The sequence below is a fragment of the Heliconius melpomene genome, chromosome 14, assembly GCF_056956725.1.
Source record: "Heliconius melpomene rosina isolate 202511_hmr_F chromosome 14, ASM5695672v1, whole genome shotgun sequence".
Taxonomy (NCBI): domain Eukaryota; kingdom Metazoa; phylum Arthropoda; class Insecta; order Lepidoptera; family Nymphalidae; genus Heliconius; species Heliconius melpomene.
In genome coordinates this window covers 4,756,198-4,779,775 of record NC_140402.1, presented here as the reverse complement: position 1 = coordinate 4,779,775, position 23,578 = coordinate 4,756,198, and the positions used below count along the sequence as shown (strand labels likewise).

Below are 23,578 nucleotides of genomic sequence, written 5' to 3'. Positions count from 1 at the left end.
TTGGAATTTTTTACCTTTATTTGGACAAACATCGTTTTGTTATACCTAATATTTGAGGTCGATTTTAAAAGTGTATGGAATTTGGTGAAATTTAAGAAATTAATAATTAAATTAAGTTACGCCTGTAAACGTGACGGTTGTGTATTCAATTCCTATTTGGAAAATTAAATATTTAATATTTTTATTTCCTCCACGCTGTACCCTGCATTCGGCAGGGTTGAATGGCGAAACTACATGGTGAACTTTGCTTCGACCCCAGAGCGAACAAATGAAAATATCAAATATTTCATTTCCTCGACTGGGGATCGAACCTACAACCTCTCTTTTACAGTCACACGCTTGCACCCCTGTGCCACGACTGGCCCCTAAAAAATATTAGAAAAAATAACATTTGCCTTTTCATTTAAAAAATTAAAAAAGTATCTGTCAGTTACAATTCTTTTAGAATTATATGTATTAAACGTGCGGGCTTGTTTAATGCGATGATCAAAGGGGCTTTACGTAAAATGTTTATCTGAATGCTGAGTATAATCAATAAAACCGGTTAAGTGCGAGTCGGACTTACCCACTGAGGGTTCCGTACCAATTGAAAATTGACAAACTTAAGTTTTGCATTTAGCTCGGTGATTTTAGTTGGATACCTCCACGTGATCTTAACAGACGGACAAACGACTAGCAAATTGATCCTATCATCATCATCATTATCAGCCTGTCCTCGTCCACTGCTGGACATAGGCCTCTCCAATAGCACGCCACTGAGCTCAATCTTCAGCTTTTCGCATCCAGCCGCTGCCCGCCACTTTGCGAATATCGTCACCCCATCTAGCTGGAGGACGTCCTACATTACACTTGCCGAGGCGTGGTCTCCACTCTAGAACGCGCTTACCCCAACGGTCATCGGTTCTGCGACAAATGTAACCAGCCCATTGCCACTTCAGCCTGCTAATCCTTTGGGCTATGTCCATAGCATTGGTTCTCTGTAGGATAACTTCATTTTGAATTCTATCCTTCAGAATTGATCCTATAAGGGTTCCGTTTTTACCTTTTGGAGTAGGGAACCCTAAAAATGATTCATTCAAGTTAATTAGAGTACGACGATTGTGTGTTTATGTTCATGTCATAGCATTCATAGCATTTATGTTAGAATATTATTTTGTAAAATAAAAATTATTTATATAATTGTTGCTATTACTTTTTACTTTTTTTATGTCTTGTGAAGTCTGTGACTATAGGTGCTACTGAACGTGAAACTGAAGCGTGCAAAGTTAAGTAAATATTACGATTACGATTTTCAAGTTTTTAGTATACTTTAGTACCTAAAAATCTATATAAAAGCTATTTCATAATTTTCATTTTTCAGGGGAACTTTTTGAAAAGTGAATAGGAGTGGGTGCTTTAAACACTTGGAAAGTATTTGAATGGTGTGATGGTGGTGGTTTCGATTTAGATTTAAATAAATATCTAATATTACTTTTTAACTCATTCAGACATGTTCTACCACTCAAAACAATCTTTCTTAAGACGACAACGGAAATTAGAGAAAGGAGTGAGATAGTAAAGCAATTCACTTAACAGTACTTCAGTTCCTTGCAAATTTTAAGAGAAGTCTCAACTACGTCACTAGTACCCAGTTTTAAAGTATTGATTGCAAACTTTAGATGAAATATTTATTTCGTGCTTGAAGTGGATCCCAAATTAAAGGGGGTTAAATTGGGATGAAAAGGAATAAATGGAATTTGAGTCGTTTAAAACGAAGTGAAATTGACGACCTATTCATACTAATTCAAGAGAAAACTTGTCATTAAGGAAAATCCACGTATAAACTGACTTTAACTTATAAATATTAGTGTTGGGGGTGATAAATTTCTTCGCTAGTCACAATTTCAGGTAGAAAACGGAAAACTGAGTGTCTGGGCACTAGTAGATTTGGAGGTATATATAAAATCATTTTGTATTTATATTATAACAAAATATATTTAAATTCCTACTATTTTATCTGACCTTTTAACAAGGAAATCGCTTTATATATTCACGTTAAACGTAAAAGAGTAGAGGAAATGAATATGGGGAGGAAGTTGACCTGAACGCCCTCATTCATTTGTAATTTCGAGTTGATGAAATGAGATCAAATATCCATGGGAGTTCTGATCAATAGGATTTCTTTGTAAGAATTAAATTATAACCTCATCAAGGTTATCTTAGCAATAGATAACGTATTTAGCGTGAGGCTGCACAGATTTTGATTGCCCTCTATTTACCTTTTGTTTTCCCTCTACCTTCTACACAGCCTAAAAATAGGCGCAACTGAAAACATGATAGATTGTGGTTTCAATTCCCTGTCCAGGAAATTAAATAATTTATACTTCCATTTCCTAACTCCAGTAACGAGGCAAAGTGCAGCGTAGAGTTCCGCAATACCTCGACAATTCAGCGAAAACTGGTAAACGGAAGTATTTTATTGGGAACGGAGTGTCTTATTATCTTCCCAGGTTTCCTCTGTCTACCCTGCCATATATGGAATACAGCGAGAAGCTAAAAAAATCATAGAAACACACTAGGCTTTTTATTTTTTCACATAGATACACGCTTTTTCAAACTTAGCGAGTAGTTAGATTTAACTAGTATATAACATTACATACTAGTTTAATCAAATATCAATTGTTTATATCAAGTAAATAATACTAAATTTACAATATAAATGTTTCATAATATTTTTATAATTAATTGTATATACAGTTTATAAGCACATTACTCGTCCATTGTCGACGAAAATGAGATAATTGGACCAATATGTATTCATTAATGACGTCGTTCAATTGTATTTGTATTTGTTTTGTTAATTGTTATTGCATGCATATATTATATTTATAGATATGAATAAGCAATTATATACTAACAAGAAAAACTACACAAATGGAAAATTCCATTTTCCCGTTCCCGTAGGAAACTGGGAAAACTCCCTGTGCTCTAAGTCCAGTAGTTTCGATTTATTCGATTAACATATCTAAAGAAAACATGAAAAAGGTCTGTTTTTTGCAAAATGTTATACCTAATGAAAAGTAATGAAAAAACCGGTCAAGCTCGAGTCGGGTTTGCTCACGGAGGGTTCCCTACAAAAATTGGAGATCTCAAGTTTTTTGTGAAATTCAAGCTCAGCTTAGCGGCTTTACTACCGAATTTTGTCTCGTTTTTCCTCCGCGTGGGAACCAACAAGCCTCGCATTTCAGTTATAAAATTAATAATTAATTTTATAATTTATAATTCTAACTTACCACAATTTACAACTCCCTGTAGATTGAAGCGTACGCCTTTGTTTAAAAGTTTTACGCCTAGGTTAATGATATCATTTTGTAACTAATTTCTTTAAAAGTAACTTACTAAATTAAAATAACGTCGTCAATGTAGAACACATTTCACATTAGATTTAATTAATTAAGATTATTAAGAACATTACAAAGTACAACAAAGCTCGCAATCGCTGTAATATGATGTGTAGAGATAACCAACGACGCCATATACACAAATCTGTAATAGAGGAAAAAGACTCATATAAAGTTTGGAATTTTTTAAAATCTATCGGAGTTGGAAAAGCGAAACAATTTATAAATCCCAATAATATCAATTTAAATGAACTTAATAGACACTTCTCTTCTTCCTGTGTTATTAATAACGCAACAAAATTATCTACTATTAACCATCTCAATGCTTTATCCACTCCTTGTGTTCCTAGTTTTTTCTTTAGTTTATTTGCAGAAAGTGATGTTAAGAAGACAATTTTAGCCACTAAATCTGATGTTGTTGGTGCTGACGGCATTAGTCGGAAAATGATCAGTCCCATCCTCGATATTTTATTACCTGTGATTACATATATATTTAATCATTCTATATCATCTAAGCAATTTCCTTCAATATGGAAAGATGCACAAATAATTCCTTTACCCAAAAAACCTAATCCTGTTGATTTCTCTGATTACCGTCCTATTTCTATTCTTCCTTTCCTATCCAAAGTCCTTGAGCGCTTAATTCAGACCCAACTCACTCAGTTCCTTTACCAACATAACCTTATGAACCCTTTGCAATCCGGTTTCCGTCCTGGTCATAGTACGACAACGGCATTAGTAAAAATTACTGATGACATTCGTTCTGGCATGGAAAGGCAACAAGTCACAGTCTTGGCGTTGCTGGACTTCAGCAATGCCTTTGGCTCCGTTGACTTTGATATCATGCTGGCTACTTTAAAGTCACTTAACATATCTCCTGATGCAATTAACTGGCTTCGTGAATACCTGTACGGACGCCGGCAACGTTTGCGAATACAAGATTCGTACTCTGATTGGTCTCCTGTCGTTGCTGGTGTTCCGCAGGGTGGCGTGTTGTCTCCTTTGCTATTTTCTATGTTTATAAATACTATTTCTGGTACTACATCTGGTACTGTATTTCTTCTCTCTACCATTTATATGCAGACGATTTGCAGATATACAATCAAGCTAAAATATCTGACTTACCTACTGCAATCAAGGACATTAACAAAAGCTTGGAGAGTATATCTTCTTGGAGTAAGTCATTTGGTCTGCATCTTAACTCAAAAAAAACTCAACTGATTTTAATTGGTAGTGCAAAACTTATTTCAAAAATAGATGTATCGACTGTACCACCAGTACTTATTAATAATGATATTATACCATTCAGCAAAACTGTAAAAGACCTTGGTATCACTCTGGATAATAATATGTCTTGGGATTCACAGGTAAGTGAGGTTAGCAGAAAGATATTTGCATCCTTAGGTTCTCTTAGACGTTTGCGTAATTTTCTTCCTATACTAACTAAGATTTCGTTAGCAAATACTCTCCTTCTACCGATTCTTGATTATGCTGACACTTGCTATCTTGACTTAAGAGAGGAGCAATTAAACAAACTTGAGCGTATTCAAAATTTATGTATTCGGTTCATATTTGGCCTTCGCAAATTTGATCACATCTCTGATTTCCGTAAAAAACTCAAGTGGCTCCCTATTCGCCTTCGCAGGAATACTCACATCCTTCATCTTCTTTACTGTATTCTGTTCAATCCAATTTCCCCTCCTTACCTTAAAGAACGTTTTGAGTTTTTGGGCGACACACATTCTCGCTCTCTTCGCTCTGGACGTAATCTTACCCTCAAAATACCTTCTAACACTTCTTCCTTCTACAGCAGTTCATTTACTGTAACTGCGTGTAGATTGTGGAACGCCCTTCCTTTAGATGTCAGAAATGCCAAAACATTTCTAACTTTCAAACGTCGTTTAAAGTTACACTTCATGTCACTTTAAGATTTAGGTTCTTTTCCTTTTTTTTTTTTTTTGTTTTTTTTTTCTGCCATTACACATTTTATTCTTACCATTTAGTTCTTATCTTTATCTATGTATGTATGTAGTAGTTATATATATATTTATTTATATGTATGTATATTGATACGGCTATATGTATGTATGTATGATTTGTATGTGTTATGTATGGTAAATATATTCTTATTTATTTTATACCTTTAATTATATATATATATATATATATTTTGCACCCTACCCATATCTTAATTTGCTATTTCCTCTGCCTTAAGGTTGCCTGGCAGAAATTGCTATTAAGCAATAAGGCCGCCTTTTGTACATTTATATAATTTTATTGTATTTTTTTTTTGTATCTTTTCCTGGGTGTACAATAAAGAGTTATTATTATTATTATTAAATATTTTTTGGAGTTGGAGTTGGTAACCTAAGATTATAATTAATTTATTAAATTAACCCTTTTTAAATGTAAACGTAATACATAAAATAGGAAAAAAATAGTGGAGAGTATTTCACAATTATTATTATTTATTGACATGTTATTGACATTAATGAGTAATTGAGGGCGGCGTTGTGTTCCGCCACGCAAGACACGATACCATGATAATTCGGCGACAAGTGATCAACAGTCTTACTGTGAAGAGAGTAACATTAGGTTCCCAGGTTCCCCCTACCCTGCTACGAGCGGGATAAGCTAAGCTAAAAAATAAAATAGGAATAAAATTTGAACAAGCTTCAAATATACACGTGTCTCTAGCTAGAAACAAAATTCATCGACACAGAAAGTGCCAATCCGAGTTTAATTTCATCCTTATTTGATATAACAGAGATTAGGTCAACATGGAACCTACAGGGAATGCACAATAATTACGTTTCTGGTTTTCCAAGAGTCGCTAGTTTAATTATTATTTTAAAAGCCTTCTTTTTTTCTATCTTTTTTAAATAAATAAATAGTAAAAATGACGCCATAGGTGGTACAGTGGAATAGTGTTTTGCTATAAGCCCGATAGTTCTGGGTTCGATCGCCACTCGAGTGAATGAATGAATTCCACATCTATATAAATATTTTTGTAGTAATAAAATAAAAAAATATTGACAAAATAATGCTAAATCAATTGATGTTTTGTAAATTTGATGTTAACCTGTAGATACTACTATCAATAAATGAATCAATTTCACGCTGTATCCCGCATGTAGCAGGGTAGGCAGAGGGATTCCAGTGTTAAGACACTCCGCTCCCCACTTTCCGCCGATTTCTGAAGGCATTGCGTGTTCCTGCACCACGACTGGCCACTCTTATATGTTAGGAAAAGTTAAAAAAAAACTAAAAAATAGGTTTAATAATTTCAATAAAACGTAAATTGGTTTCTTCTTGTTATTTTCAAAATAGCAATCGCGATATTAAATAGAAACGAGGTAGAAGCCCTCTGGGCACACGCTAGTTCGTTTTGCCCCCAGCATAAAATTTCTCGGATGCTATAAAAATTATTCATGATTATATTCTAACATATTTCCCAAACTTATTTCCATATACTTTTTGATAAATGTATAACATTAATAAGAAGAAAAGACCTATTTTCAATAGGCAGTGTTACTCATCTATATACTCGTGCATCATCATCATCATCATCATCATCATCAGCCTGTCCTCGTCCACTGCTGGACATAGGCCTCTCCAATGGCACGCCAAACTTAGTGATTATTTCAATTAACTCGCATTGTTAAAAAGGAAAAGCGCGGCGTTAAGTTCCATTCCACCATTTAATACACAATCTCTCGTAAATTGAGTGGAAGGTGAGGAACCAGTCTTTTAACGCTGAAGTCCAGCCCCAGATTTATTGCTGAGGCACGCAGTGATTCCTAATACGCTATAAAGATTCAATATATTGCCGATTTTATTTACGGACTAGTCGTTCGTGGATTGATACGGTAAATAAGACTTTTTTTACGAAGTTTTGCGCTTTAAAAGTACATATTGGAAAATAAACGTTACATATTGGAAAATAAACGTGTATATTTTTTTAAGTAATATCACGTAAGGCAATTTCTAAATGTTACCTTAAAAAATGCTTTCAATTTGGATGATAAAAAAATATTATGGTAAACTTAGAGGTAGTTCTTTGAATGTTTTTGCTATTAATGTAGTCGCAACTTTAATAATTTATCTAAATTAAAATTAAAATACTTAAATAAACCTCTGGAATGTGTTGCGAATTAAATTTTTTGTAAAATTAAATAAAAAAATAGGTAAAAACGGCAGGAAGAGAAGTTAATATTCTAAAACAGCGTCTATAATACTGGAGGAAGGTTACATAAAAAAATATGAGGTCCTGGAGGGATGTACGAAGAGGTTAATGATAGTGGACTAGGCAAAAGTGGTATACAGAGTTTATAGTGTTAGGCGCTCTCTTCTCTCTGGCTATCCAAAAATTATAATAACAATACAAAAGTCTAAAATATACTTAAGTATAGATTGTAATCATGTTGCTTCTAAAGTACAGTTGGACATTCACTATATCCCTCTATATCTTGCCCTCTAGCCTACCTTCCAAATAAATTAATTATATTAACAATTAAATATTATTAAATTAATCAATTATTAAATTACTAGTACACTTATTTTAGAATTACCAGGTGAATTAGAATTCTTAGGTAAATCATAATTTCTTAGTCTACGATTCAACGGCGTACAGTTCTGCAAGTGTTCAAGGGAAGATCAATTACAAGTTCAATCTCCTTTCAACCGGTCTAATAAACTCGAGTAATAGATAAAGTTTTCATCTTTTATGGTTGCAACGCACTAGCATTAAAATTATAATAATAAAATAGTTTAAATTTTCATTTCAACTAGCAGAATTAATATTATCTTACTATTAAATTATTTATTATCTAAATTAAATACCATTTAATAAAGCAATTATTTATAACCTCTTCTATAATATCTATCGTCTATAATATTTTAAAAAACTTTCAAGTCAAATCACCAAAAAGCTTTATAATAAAATATACGTAAAACACTTCTTATTTTGCAAATATTTACAAGTTTTGGGGATCTGTTTGACCTGCCTTCGAATTTTCACAAAGCTCTATAACATCTGGACTAAATTACTCTCTAGGAACTTCCTCCACGCCATGCAAATGTGGAAAGGCCTACTTGCAGCAGTGTTTCCAGGTCGATACGACTTGGATGCCTTAACAAAGCGAGTGTATCTCCACCTTAAAGGCCGGCACCTGTAGCTCCTCTGATTTTACATGGGGTCGTGGGCGGCGGTGATCACTTACCATCAGGAGAGATTTCCTAAATTGTCTTTTTCCATAAAAAAAAGTCTACTTCTATTTATTATAGTGTCAACCCTTATTTGTACATTATTGTCAATGTGCAATTGTGAGTGTATTAGTGAAGTCTCCTATATGAGAAGTTAACCTTCTATTGACAATACATTTCCACGAATGTTTGTAAGTTTATCACAACAAGTACTTAGTCTATGAATATAATATAGTCTATAATACAATTTAAGAATATATATTATATACTTTTAAATTGTATTATAATAATATTAGTACTGTTTTGTATTATTGCTTTTTATTTATATTTATTTGTTTAGTTTCGAGAAAAAACTATTTTAAATTTATTGTAGCAAATGTATTGTATATTTTTACAAATCGAAATTTTCACGACAATTTCAAACTACTTACGATGATTGTGGGTTCAAATCCCACTTTAAAAAATAAAGTTATTTTTTTGCCTTTACCTTATTAGATACAACGTAGAGACCCTCTCTACACATATCTCTAAGTAGGCGGAAAATGCAGAACTGCTTGAAAATTAAGCTTTCATTGTCTTTCCCAAATGAAGCAAAGATGGGAGAAGATAAAGAAATCTCTAATAAAATGAGAAGTGGTTCTCCACATATATGTACATACAATTATGTATACACACCATTAAACATATAGTATGTCTGTTTGAAGGATATGCGTATATTCCATTCCAGTTAATAGCGACGTCGGCGACGAGACGTTTATAAGAGCCACTTACTACGCATTATATTATTTTGATGAAGAGCAAGTACAATAAGATACTTTATTTACACCACTATTGACCGCCAAAATATTTACTAAAATAGTATTTTACTATGGAAAAGCCATCGATCGGTGGTTAGCTTCACGCCGTATTCCTAGTGGGGTAGTCAGCGAGAATGAAGCGCCAAAAGCTAAGGCGTCTGTATGCCTTTTTCGCCTCGTCAACTGTCATCAACCTCTTCATACATGCCCTCCGTATCTTTGTTACTGTGCTTTTGAAGGTCACCTACAAGAAAAAATATATGAACGATGCTAATAGGTTGCTGCCCACTTTCCGCCGGATTCTGAAAGCATTGCGAGTTCAGTGGCGGATCTCTACGCCGCGTTTTGCCTCGACACTAGACCGGAGAAATAAAACTATTAAATATAGCATTTCTTTGAGTGGGAATCGAACTCATAACCTACCTGCCCTACCTTGCCTTTGCCTAATAAAAAATAATAATAATAAACCTAAATATCAATTATAAGGAACTAAAACCCATTCCAAGTCAGACATGATAAACCAGCTCTTACCAGAACTAATAATATATGAGTACCTACATACCAATATATACGTTATGTCACCAACATTGACCTGAACCAGTGACGCTCTAGACTTTTAATGAAGAAGATTGCAATGCGCATGAACTTCCTGCCTACTACGTACTACGTGGAAAATGAACGGTAGAAATTTTATATGAGCTAATTATATATTATTGTATTGTAGAAAGAAATATTTATTTACGTTTATATTTCCATTTCTTCGCTCTGGTGTCGAGGTAGAGCGCGGCGTGGAGTTCTGCCACTTAACATGTAATGCCTCCCGAATTGGGAAAGAAATAAAGTGGGGAACGGAGTGTCTTAACACTAGGTTCCCTCTGCCTACTCTGTTGTGTGCGGGATACAGCGTGAAGCTGTTTCGATAAAAAACTATAAGAAATAATGAAATGCCGTTCTTAGCAATAGTTGTTTGGTATGGTGGACGATTTCAATAAAAAAACTAAAAATATATGTACTATATATTTAGAAAAGAAAATTTAAGCCATCAAAGCACAGTTGGACAACGTTCGATTGTTATTGCAAAAGGTGTGAATTCGACCTCCAATCAGGGGTATCATTAATTATAATTAAAATTAGATTTATTATTATGATAAAAGAATATGATGATGTGAATAATATGATGATATTTTCCTCGGATCTCAACTTAGAATTCTAACAATGCCATGAACTGATTGTAATAAAATAAGCCCTAGATGTTTTCGGGAGCTTGCCAAAAGCCAATAGTGAAAACTGCATCTAAATCGGTTAAGCCGATTCTGAGATTAGCGAAAACTAACGTACAGACAAACAAGTTCTATTACGTTAATAAAGATTCCCAATAACATATATTTTTTTAAATATCTTCCAAGTATAGACGTTACCTCTTACGATTTTATTAGAAGAATAGAATAGATTAATGTTTATAATAATTATAATTTATTACTTTTTTACATCTGTCTATACAGATGAAAAGAAAATTCGACAAATTACCTTAAAGCCATGACTTGTTGAACTAGTACATACAACGAATTGTTTTTGACTTGTGACAAATCCTCTTGAGAACAACTAAAATGAGAAACGTTTAGTTAAAGTGATGACAATGTGGGCTGTATTGGTTTCTGTTGACGCTTATTGGCTCCGCATCTATTTAAACGGTCTTGTCCTCAATTTTACATCATTGGATAATATACATGTACTTAAAGAAAAATAAAAAAAAACTTCAAAACTTCACGATCTTCACGTTTAAAACTACATGCCGCAAACAGAATGGTAGGCAGAGGGAACCTTAAGACATTCGATTCCCCCTTTTTCCGCTGGATTCTAAAGGCACTGCATGTTGAGTGGAGAAACTCAACACCGCTTTGCTTCGACACTAGAGCAAAGAAAAGAAAATATTATATATATTTTATATAGATACTAGCAGTTGCCCGCGACTTCGTCCGCGTGAATATGAAGTAATGCATTACTGTTATATTATTCAACACAAACTATTTTTACATTTCAGTCAATAGAAAATAAAATGAGAAACTTTTTTAAAATACAATTTAATTGTTATTTTTACAAAACCTCTTTATACACCACATTTTTGGTTTTATTCTCAGGCTGTAGTATAAATAAATCATCAGGAGAACTTACTCTAGAACAGGCTACATATAACTGACCGTGAGAGAAACAATCATTTCTTAAATCTATGCCGGCTACTTTTAAAGATTGTCCCTGCGCCTTATTAATAGTCATGGCATAGCACAATTTAACTGGAAATTGTAGGCGTTTAAATCGGATTTGGTAATCGGATGGTATTAAAGGAATCCTAGGTATAAAAACGATTTCTCCCTGATTCACACCAGTAAAAATGCATGCTTCAATAACGTGCTTATGTAAATTCTTAATTTGAAGTCTAGTACCGTTGACCAGTTTAGGTGGATTTAGATTCCGTAGCAGAATTATCGGTGCACCTATTTTCAGATATAAAATATGAGGAGGAATTCCAGATGGCTCTAAAGAATGGAGGAATTCTACAGGATAATGTACAGCATCATCAACTTCTAATATATAATCCACCGATTCATATTTTACTTCAACACCGGGCAACTTCGCTAATAAATATGTGTTAATGCTATTTGCTGTATCATTCTTGGGCGTTAGGATTGCTCTTTCTTTCAGCCATGCACTGTAACTATTACATGCGTGTTGATTAATATAGGGGTATATTTTTTTAGTTAAGTTATTTAAATCTTTTACAACGGTACCAAGATTGTTAGGTATATGTATTTTACCTTCCTCTTCCGAAATCTTACCATCTCCTATATCAAGTAATAATTTTGAAAATTCTTCTGTGTTTGAATTCGGTCGTAAATGCACGCGCATATTGATTCTCAAAGTAATTGTTTTAACTTTAGGCCATAAAATTGAAGATTTTAAGCACGCTTGAACTTCATCTGCACGTGTCCCGCGTGGAATGATAGGCAAAGTTTGTCTAAAGTCTCCGGCTAATAACACTGTAATTCCACCCATTAGTCTATTACAATTATTTATATCTTGAAGTGTTCTATCTAGGGCCTCTACAGCTTTTTTATGGGCCATAGTAGACTCATCCCAAACTATTAATTTTGTTTTTCGTAGCACTTCTGCCAAATTACTTTGTTTTGGTATGTTGCACATAGTAATTTCGGAGTAATTAAAATTTAAAGGCAACTTAAACGCAGAGTGCGCTGTTTTACCTCCGTCAATCAAAGTAGCGGCGATACCTGAAGAAGCAACTGCAATGGCAATATTATGGCCACCTCTCACTGTTGCTAATAATACATTTATTAAAAACGTCTTCCCAGTACCACCTGGGGCGTCAATGAAGAATAAATCACCGTTACCTGAAATAATACTTTTCATTATCTGATCGTATGCTTTTTTCTGTTCTAGGTTTAATTTTGGCACATTATCAGCAACTGCCTTGTTAAGTGCCTCGATATTATACGACATTTCCATGAGATACTGTCGATTACACATCAATGAGACATGATCTCGCGTAGGAGATGGCATTCCAAAATGCGAGAGAACTTTTCCCGACATAGATATAACAATATCCTCAATATTAATCAGACATTGGTTGTAAATAATTCTTTCTTGGATCAATGACATAGTATCGCATTCTCTTTCAAATTGCCTTTTAATATCTTCACACAGGTTTTCGCGATAATTATTACACAGATTTTTGGGATCTGCCAATTGGCAGAAAACTATCATGACAGCAAAAAGTTCTCGAAGCTTATGAGAAGAGTGACTTAATGAAGCTTCTTCCAAAGTTCGATTCCAATGTCCATCATCCTCTAACAAACCAAGTGCATTGCATGCTGCTTGAAATGTTGGATGTATTACTCCAGATATAGTTTTAAGAGCAGCAAATGATGTAGGGCCACGAATCTCGTGTAAAAGAAGACGCAAGTAATAGCACTCAGGATTACTAAGTGGATGTACAGTATAGACTCGGCCTAATACCTTGTCCTTTTTTACGCCTGCAAAACCAGGCATAGATTCCCCTTGCTTCCTCTTTTGAAATTTATTACTTTTCCAGACGTAATAAGCAGGCACTTCGTGATATAAAAGAGTCCGTGCAAAAGAGTCAACTTGGCACAGTTCAAAAAAAGCCAAGAGTGAAGTTTTCGGAGGGTTATTAATTCTCTCAATAACATTATGCTCATTAAAATACAATCTTTGTCCATTCTCAAGATGAACTGAGAGGTGAAATACGGAGGGATACCTTTCATGTATGGAGAAGCAAAATATGCGCCAAGCAGCTTCAGAGCTACTGATATATCTTCCCGTTTCATATCTTGCTACCTCATCAAGATTTTCTATAGTAAATGTTGCTTGATCTGAACCTTTGTTAACATATTTGCAGATATACTTAATAGCCTTGATAGAATTGCAATATTCAACGTTGATGTGGGCTGAGAAGGTGCGAGATAGGACAGGATTATAAGGTACTACCCAACGATTATCTATTTCGCGTCCGTTCAATTTTGCGGTGATACCGCCATCTGCCGGGGATCGTCTTCGATATTTGGGATAGCCATCTTCGCCTGTTTGTGTGTCTTTTAAAAATGTGCGAGGGTATTTTTTAGAACATTTGTCGTTCACTATGCATGGCGAATTTCTATTAAAAGCTCCACAAGGGCCATGAATCATTGTAGTCATAATGATTTCATAAAGGACTGGATCCACTTTGGGGTCAGGTATCTCTGCGCAAATAACATTGTCGATGGACTCAGACCTGATCTTTTCATCAAGCCATAAAAGAATATGTATGTGAGGGAGACCTCTCTTCTGCCATTCCACTGAATACATATAGCACTTAGTTTTACCGAATATACCACCTTTTGTTAGAAGTTTCACCATATGTCTTACTTTGATGTGAAAAATCCTCGCTACCAGATCATGCCTGTCATGAGACTTTTGTCCTTGTATTAAGTACTCCACAATTTCTGGCCACTTCGGATTACATGTAAATGTAATAAACAGATCTGGCCGTCCATAATGGCGCACGTACGTCAGAGCATCTTGTGTACGCTCATGCATGTAGCGAGGCCCGCCCGTGAAAGATGATGGTAGGACTACTGCTTTACCTACATTACAAAGTTGGGCATCTGTTCTCGCCAGAGCGTCTTTTAAATGGACATATTCTTCACTTCTTAGTTTTTTTTGGTTATTACGAATATAATTAAGTCGCTCCGTTTCGATTTTTGCATACATATCAACCAGAAATTGATTTAAAAGATTACGAAATAGCAATAAATAACACTCCTCACCATTACGCTCCATTAATCTGTAACTATAAAAATCAGCAGCTGACACTGTTTTTCTAAGAGGCTCTTTCGTTATTGGATTGTGTTGAGGTATATTAATCTGATAACCATCTTCTCCACGACAGAATATGAGAGGATATTGAAAAGCATCATAAGCCCGGTGTGTTTCACTCACACGCAACAACCTGCTATCTCTGCTGTGAAGAATAATATCCCTCTTATCGAATTCTTGACCGACTATGACAATTGCAACTTCTTTGGACGTGGGTACATTAAAACGACCTGCATGCTCTCCAACAGGTTTTTTATTGGCACTAATAACTACTTTGAACTCTTCCTGCCCTAAAGGTAACGATTCAATAGCAGATTTAAAATCTCTTACATAGTTATTATGTTGGTGCAGCATTTTTTGTAAATTAGTTATTAATTCAGGCTTAGCACCGGTGAAAATGGCACAGCGGTGGTCTCTTTCAATGTTGTCGTCACCGACAAAATATATTTGCAGAAAAGAAGATTTTTGTTGAAGATTAGCCTTAACACTACCGATCCGATGGTATACCTGCCCCTGCACTTTAAACGTTGGCATGAAATTACCTTCTTTTATTTCTTTGGCCCCAAAAGAAGTCATCTGAAAACAGCTATTGTAATGACGACTGAAAGACAGGAAGTGCTCTGACATTAAATGCTGCCGAGTAAGAAGACTGTGCAGCGGTTCAGGGTACCGCTTGATAGAGGGTAGCTGAACTTTTCCGCCGCTGCAACACATCCCGTTAGGTTCTTCCTTCCATTTGTATGCTTGACACCAAGAACAGGGTGTCCTTGGTCCAAGATTAACTATTTTGTCATGGTAATAATCTATCTTATAGTCATAATGATGTCCGGACATAAATTTATTTTTCCAAACTATTGCCTGCTGATTTTTTTTATAATTAATAACTGCAAATCTATTGACCCCCGGATGACTATTTGCATAATTTCGTACAGCTGCTCTATTTACCTCGGGATGATCATGAGCATATTTTATTGCAGCAGCTCTTATTTGTTTTCTACGAATATTGTCTGTGAATCTCTTTCTGCGTTTTTGACTACTATAAATATTCGTACTTACGCTTGGTGGTTTAGAAGTATTTGTACTTGCATTAAGTTGCGACCTAGTCATAGAAAAAGACATATTGCAGTAAGTTTTTTTCGAAGTAGAGCTATTGATCATATTCGATGACAAATTTAAATCATAATGTAGTGATTCGAGAACAGATTGCGGAAGCTCAGCTGTACTGGTGCTTTGAATAGTCTTACTCGCTATTGTATCAATATTCAGTAAATTAGTTGATTCAACAGGAATCAATACGTCAAAATGTCCTTCGTTAAAATGTCCGTCAAAACGCATTCTTTTTATCCCTTGTATTGACTCTCCAAATCTTGCAATAAGTCTGCCACCTTGAAACAGTTGGAATTCATATGGAAATATTTCTCCAGCTACTTTTAGTTCGCAGGTTGTGCCATAAGTATGCAACTTACCCATATCGGCTAGATAAAGGCGTTTCGTACCGTAAGAGGTGCCGGATCGGTTTATTGTAAAACATTTGAATCTTTGCCATTCGTTAATTATGTGGCTTACTATATTGGCTCGAATTTGAGCTGCCATTGAAATATTGCCATAAATCAAATAAGACAGGGATGAAAATAAACACGCCCCATCGCCAGGTATTTCTATCACTCTACATTGGATTGGTAATCCTTCGACGTTGACTATTATAATTTCACCCTTCATTTTTCAAAAAAAAATTACTAATAATACTTGAAATAAATTTCAATGTATAAGACTTTTAATATTTAATAAGTGACAGAAAGTCTAATATCAGAGATGTCACTCATTTTCTTTTCTAAATGTTATATATCTTTTTTTTTATTATTATTATTTTTTTTTTTTTTTTTACATTCTTAATATATAAAAAAATCTCTTGCCAAACTCGTGAGTTGGTAGGCAAGAAGCGCTCAACCTAGGCATATCTGGTAGAGTATTTTGTGCCAGACATCGAAAAATCAGGTCATAAATAAAAAAAAAAATATAGATTAAAAAGAGGACATTTTTCAATTAAAATAGAGTGGTAATAATAGAATAATAATGAGGCCGTCGTGGCGCAGCGGCAAGAGGGTGTGACTGTAAACCGACGGTTGTGGGTTCGACCCCATTAGAGTAAATAAAATATTTATTTATGTTTATATTTCCATTTCTTGCACTGTTGTCGAGGCAAAGCGCGGCGTTGAGTTCTGCCACTAAACACGCAACGCCTCCAGAATTACGCAGAAAGTGGGGAACGGAGTGTCTTAACACGAGGTTCCCTCTGCCTACGCTGCTGTGTGCGGGATACAGCGTGAAGCTGATTTTTTGATAATAGAATAATTACAAAAATTTGGTCATTATTTTAACAGAAAGCGATTGTAAATGTATAAGCAAATACGTATAAAATATATTGAATAGAATTTGGTTTTTAACATCTTTTTATGTAAATACTGTTCAATGTAGCTACTATAAGATACTTTTGGCCCCAGAAAAACCGCGAGACTCCGTACGGCTTGGGGTAAATACAAAAATATATTAATAAAATAAATAATTCAAGTAATTTTGAAGACTACTTAGGAAAAGATCGATAATGATTGTAATATTTATATTACACAATCTTAGGGGGCGAATTTAGAATATTAATTAGCATCTACGAATTAAAACGTACCCCTACGCAAAATTTATGATATCTAGCACTTGTAGTAATGAAATTTCATACAAACTATCAACTTGGAAAACCACCCCCTACGGGTTGAATATTGCAATTTCCCATCTCAATGAGCACATACACCCTGCAAATAACGCTCTTGCTAAATATGAGACTCCTAGGTCTTGTAGTAACGAAGTTTCATACAAACTATCAACCCCCAAAAACAACTCCTTAGGAGTGGGATATCACAAACATTCATCTTAGTGACCACCTACGTCCTATAAATAACACCCATATAAAATTTGAAACTCTTAGCACTTATAGTAACGAAGTTTCATACAAACTGTCAACCCTAAAAACAACCCTTTAGGGATGGAAAATTGCAAATTCCCGTCTCCGTGTGTACTTACGTCCTATAAGTAACGTCCATAGAAAATTTGAGACTCCTAGCACTTATAATGACGAAGTTTCATACAAACTATCAACCCTAAAAACAACCCTTTAGGAGTGGAATATTGGAAATTCCCGTCTTCGTGTGTACTTGCGTCCTATAAGTGACGTCCATAGAAAATTTAAGACTCCTAGCGCTTATAGTAACGAAGTTTCATACAAACTATCAACCCTAAAAACAACCCTTTAGGGGTGGAATATTGGAAATTCCCGTCTTCGTGTGTACTTGCGTCCTATAAGTGACGTCCATAGAAAATTTAAGACTCCTAGCGCTTATAGTAACGAAGTTTCATGCAAACTACCAACCCTAAAAACAACCCTTTAGGGGTGGAATATTGGAAATTCCCGTTTCCGTGGGTACTTACGTCTTATAAGTGAGGTCCATGCAAAATTTGAGACTCCTAGCATTTGTAGTAAAGAAGTTTCATACAAATTTTCAACCCCAAAAACAACCCCTTAGAAGTCGAATATTACAAATTCCCGTCTTAGCGAGCACCTACGTCCTATAAGTAACTCCTATGCAAAATTTGAGATTCCTAGCACTTGTAGTTTCTGAGATTTCGTGATGAGTGAGTGACCTTTCGATTTTATATATATAGATTCCAAAGCGGGAATTGAACCCGCACTTGTGCCCCTGTGCCATAACTGGCCTCGTAGATGTACTTATAAGCATATAAGCACATTTTACAATAGTGAATACTAATGTGCCGATACTTGCATTGTATAGATGCACATTTGATACAGTCATGCTGAATAAGCTATAGAATGCACAGAGTTCGATGACCGACATTGATTATAATTATAACTAAAAGAGGCAATCATGGCGTAAGGGTCCAGGAGTGTGCCTATAACGCGACGGTTGTGGTGGGTTCGATTCCCACTTGAGACAATTAGATATTTAAAATTCTCATTTCTTTGCTCTGGTGTCAAGGCAAAGCACAGAGTTCCCCCATTCTCCATTCAACACACAATTCCTCTAGAATTCGGCGGAAAATAGGGAGCAGAGTGTCATAACACTAGGCTAGTAATGTCAAAATCTATACTTACTCCGTCACATGCGGGATACGGAGTGAAACTGAAAAAAAAAAATAGATATATAGAACAGTTGAGATCTCAACTAAATTCACTTTACAAATGAATACGATAGACAGCGTCGTGTTGAATATTAAATTTATTATCGTCCTCGTATCATAATCGAATCGATTTTTCATATGACAAAGTATTTTATAACAAGTTTAAATAATAAAGTGCTATTTTTCCCGATCCCGTTGGAATTATGAGATATCTACACTACTCTTATACTTCCCAAGGAACCTAATAAATGTTTTTTACTAATATTGTATTTATATTATAGCATTTAATTTAAAATAGCGAGGTATCAAATTTTTCATCCTTCCAGGTTTCTACATTCAGTAGCCTCTTCTAACAGTTATGTCCGTCAATGTATCAAAAGAAAAAAAAAACTAAATTATTTAATTATAATAATTAAACAAACGTAATAAATATAAATAATATAACATATACATTACCACCAACGACTGGTTATAGAAGCTATTAGCAAATAGGCCTGATAGACCGCAAGACCACAGTTCGCACTCATAAATATCTTACAATTGTAAACCTAAATGCTATGACATAAGGTCTATTTTGCTACTAGTAAAATATTACATTTAGCTATATATCTACTAACTCTTAACTAAGTTGGTACTAGGATATTGCATCCACCGCTCTGCTCTTAGAAAACGGATGTGGAATCACACACCGTGGAAATGTATATTAGAGGTATTAAAATTTCATTGGTTATATATTTTATAGAAAATGGTTTCAATAATAGTAACATATTTATATTTTAAAGCACAGTAGTCCACAATTTCTTAGTCTAATAGTTTGCATGGACTATATATAATAAATAAACGTTCTCCAGCTAGATGGGGTGACGATGGGGTGGTGACGAAATGGCAGGCAAAGAAAAGCTGAAGATCGAGTTGAAGATGGATACGAAGAGCTGAAGATCGAGCTCAGTGGCGTGCCATTGGAGAGGCCTATATCCAGCACTGGACGACGACAAGCTGATGATGATGATGATGATAAAAAATAAAATATTTTACTCGTGTAGTAATTTCAAAAACAATAAAACTAAAATATAAATTACTATTCATTGTCCGGTCATATTTTTACAAAGGTCCCAATGAAGGGTTCCAATAATTGGTTGAAGAAAACTTGTTAAAATAGTATGAAAATTGATCCTAAGTACAGTTTATAAAGATAGCTATTATCCTTATTACAAAAGCGATTACTGCTTAGAGTCTAAAGCTTCAACAAAGTAAGATAATTTACAACATTTCTCTAACAAAAGACGTTCAGAACAATCGAGTTACCTAGTTTAGTACTAGCTGTAAGAAAACTATTCGAAAATCAATTTGTATAGACCTAGCCGGCCAAATGCCTAATCTAATTTTAGTTTATTCTCTTATTAAAGTGAAAATAAATATTGTACAACTGACACACTGTTTTACTCCTAAAACAGTGTTTAATATTTATTTTTATCAATGAAAGGAAAGACCAGAGAGAGAGAGAGAGGTCTAAAATCTCTTTATTTATACATACAATAAAATTGTAATTGATCGCTGTCTGTAAAAGGAAGATATTTATCAATGTTATAAAATCCAAAACATTTATTTATTTTTCTGTTTGTCTGTGCGTTTGTGCTCGTCAATCTTAGATAAGTAACCGATTTAAATACATGATGACTTGGAGAAATTAACTATTTGCATTTATCTCCTCTGACAAGCTAATGTGTGGATTCTGCCGCTCAACAGACAATGTCTCTAATTTTGAAGGAAAATAGAGAACGGAGTGTCTAGAAATCGAGTTCTCTCTGCTTACCCGGCTGATTAATAAAACTAAATAAATTGTAAACCAGAAAGAAAAAACAATAATAAATATACCACCCGTGTTAACTTGCTACCATAACGTTATTTGCTCTTTAATTTTTCAACCCAGCGATAACAAATGCAATTTCTCATTAAATTATAATGTTAGTAATAGCATCAGTGGCCTGTATTCTTAGTTTACTGCTCCCAGTGTTCATGCTTCTTAACTAACTTATGGCAATAATTTAGTTCTAGTGTATTAATTTAGTTCTATTAATAATATCTGTACCATTTTCTATAGAATTTGTAAAGTATTAACCCAGTCGTGGCATAGTGGCAGAAAGTGTGATTGTAAAACCGACTGGTTCGATCCTCACTCGAAGAGATGAACTATTTGTTTAATTTTATATTTCCATTTTCTTCGGTCTGGTATCGAGGCACATCGCGGCGTTGAGTTCCGCTACTCAACACCCAATGCCTCCAGATTTTTGGCAGAAAATGGGAAACGGAATGTGTTAACAGGGTCCCTCTACCTACCCTGCTGTGTGCAGAATATAGCGTGAAGCTAATAAAAAACTTACAGCAGTAAAATTTGCAAGCACGTTTTATCATTGTTATTTAAATAGAGAAATAACGATAATTGGACAATTAAAGTGTAAAAGTGACTGATTGAATATTCTTGTTTTTGTAACTTTCACTTTTTTTTACTTAATTGTTGCGGAAAATCGATATTTCAACAAGTTGTTTGAGCTGACATTGTCACTTGCCTCACATTCGTTGAGAAGGTTAACACACGACGCTGAGCTCTCAAATGAAACGTGACTGTGCGAAGAGGGCGATGCTTAAACATTCCAGATTTAGCCTAATTAATACACAAAGATACTAAAATTCGAAGGAAAGTGGGGAACGGAGTGTATTAACACTATGTTCCCTCTGCCTATCCTGCTGTGGGCGGGATTCAGAGAGAACTTGATTTACTTATTTTTTATTTACACTTTTCTCCGATTTCTAGCGGCATTGCGTGTTAAGTGGCGGAACTCAACGCCGTTCTTTTCCTCGTTATCAAACCGGGAAAATTAAAATATTTAATATTTCATTTCTCTAAGTAGGAACCGAACCCACATCAATCGTGATTACACACGTAGCAGTCACGAGCTTGTGCCTTGCGTCACTTGGCCTCAAACTACAACTTCAAAAGGAACAAAAATAAAAATAACAGAATAATATAGAAATCTTGAAGATACGGAAGAAAGTTCGACAATAAGTTCTAGCTTCTCGAGCACTGTCCGAGCCATCGTAGTTTGCAACTTGTCAGAAACACGTGAGGCAGTTAGTCTCAGTTACCTCTATATTTTTATATTCCTATGATACTATAGATATATATTTACCTCTATGTTTATTATCTTTATTTTTCTCAATTTTACGCATTATCCTAAAACATAATGTGTTTTAGGATAATGCGTAAAAATGGTTTTTTTTTTTCAGCTTTACACTTGAAGCAAGGTAGCCAAACGAAGCCTAGAGTTAAGACATTCTTTGTATTGACACCAGAGCGTAGAAATGAAAACATTGAATAAATAAGGGATCTAGTGCAAATATCAAAAGAAGTGGCTTCTAAATTAAAAAATCATTTTCATATTTTTAAAAATATTAAATTATAAATTTTCACGATTCATTCTAAATATTAATAATATAAAAGATATATTTAACATTGTAAAGATAAAATATTAATTAACTGTTACCTTTTTCTGGATTCGGAAGCTCATATTATAACGTTAATCTTCTGCTTATCCAAAATGCTGAATCACTACGATCCATCACAATTTGTCTTTAACGCTATAACCTGTTTTCATTGAGTAACGAGCCTATACTTATATTTAGCTAAAATAAGAAAAATATTTATTTTTATAATTTAGTTTAGAGACTTAAAAAGGAAGAGTCTACAAATGAAAAGAAATACTGTGAAGAATTGTAATTACTATGAATATATCTTTATTATACATTTTCACGCTGTTTCCCGCACACAGTGGAGAAGGAACCTCGTGTTAAGACATTTCGTGAGTGGCAGGACTCTATGCGTTGCCTCGTTACCAGAGCGAAGAAATGGAAATATAAACGTAAATAAATATTTCACTTCCTCGAGCGGGAATCGAACCCAGAACCGTCGCGTTACAGTCACAGCCTTGTGCCGCTGCGCTATGATGACTTCTAGATATAATATGAAATATCTTTTTTTTTTTAAGCTAGGAAGTAAACGTGTTCTCATTCTGTAAAACGGGCCTCATGCCTGTTAATGGCATCCTTTTCCGTGATGGTTATTATACGTCGCGTCGTCGTTAAATTTTGGATTGAAATAATTTTTCACATTCTTTTTTACAAAGTTACCTTTGGAATTTGTGCTATAACTATTTGCATCTTAAATGATTCATAAAATAAACTCTTTTGATGGCAAAAAATAACATTCTTATAGTCGTAATATTTATATATATTATTTTTTATCAGATTTACATACATACTCGTACTATATTGAGTGGAAGTGTCTTAATGGAAACGGAGTGTATTAACACTAGGTTCTCAAGTTTTCTCTGGCTACTCTATTATATGCGGGATATACGTACATACTATGGCTGAAAGTTAAAGCTTAATATTTTGGTTTCTCAACTAATCCACTCTAACTCTACTCGTATTACATTCATCTAACGACAGCTAAGATTCTTGTTAGCAACTGATATAATAAAAATGCCGACGAAAGCTAACTGGTTCACACGGAATATATTTAAAAATTTGCGTAGATTTTTCTTTCAATTTCACCCTGTTGACGTT

General features: G+C 34.5%; 2 protein-coding genes across 7 annotated transcripts in view; both read right to left on the bottom strand.

Moving 5' to 3' along the window:
- Nucleotides 1-23,578, bottom strand: part of Dh44-R2 (Diuretic hormone 44 receptor 2) — a 166,282-nt gene that overhangs the window by 86,546 nt on the left and 56,158 nt on the right. The window lies entirely within an intron of this gene.
- Nucleotides 9,562-16,489, bottom strand: LOC146532072 (uncharacterized). Its single transcript, XM_085197749.1, has 2 exons — nucleotides 11,581-16,489; nucleotides 9,562-9,626 (listed from the first exon to the last, which is right to left on the bottom strand). Exons 1-2 carry the CDS (start codon nucleotides 16,487-16,489, stop codon nucleotides 9,562-9,564), a joined length of 4,974 nt encoding a protein of 1,657 aa, XP_085053875.1.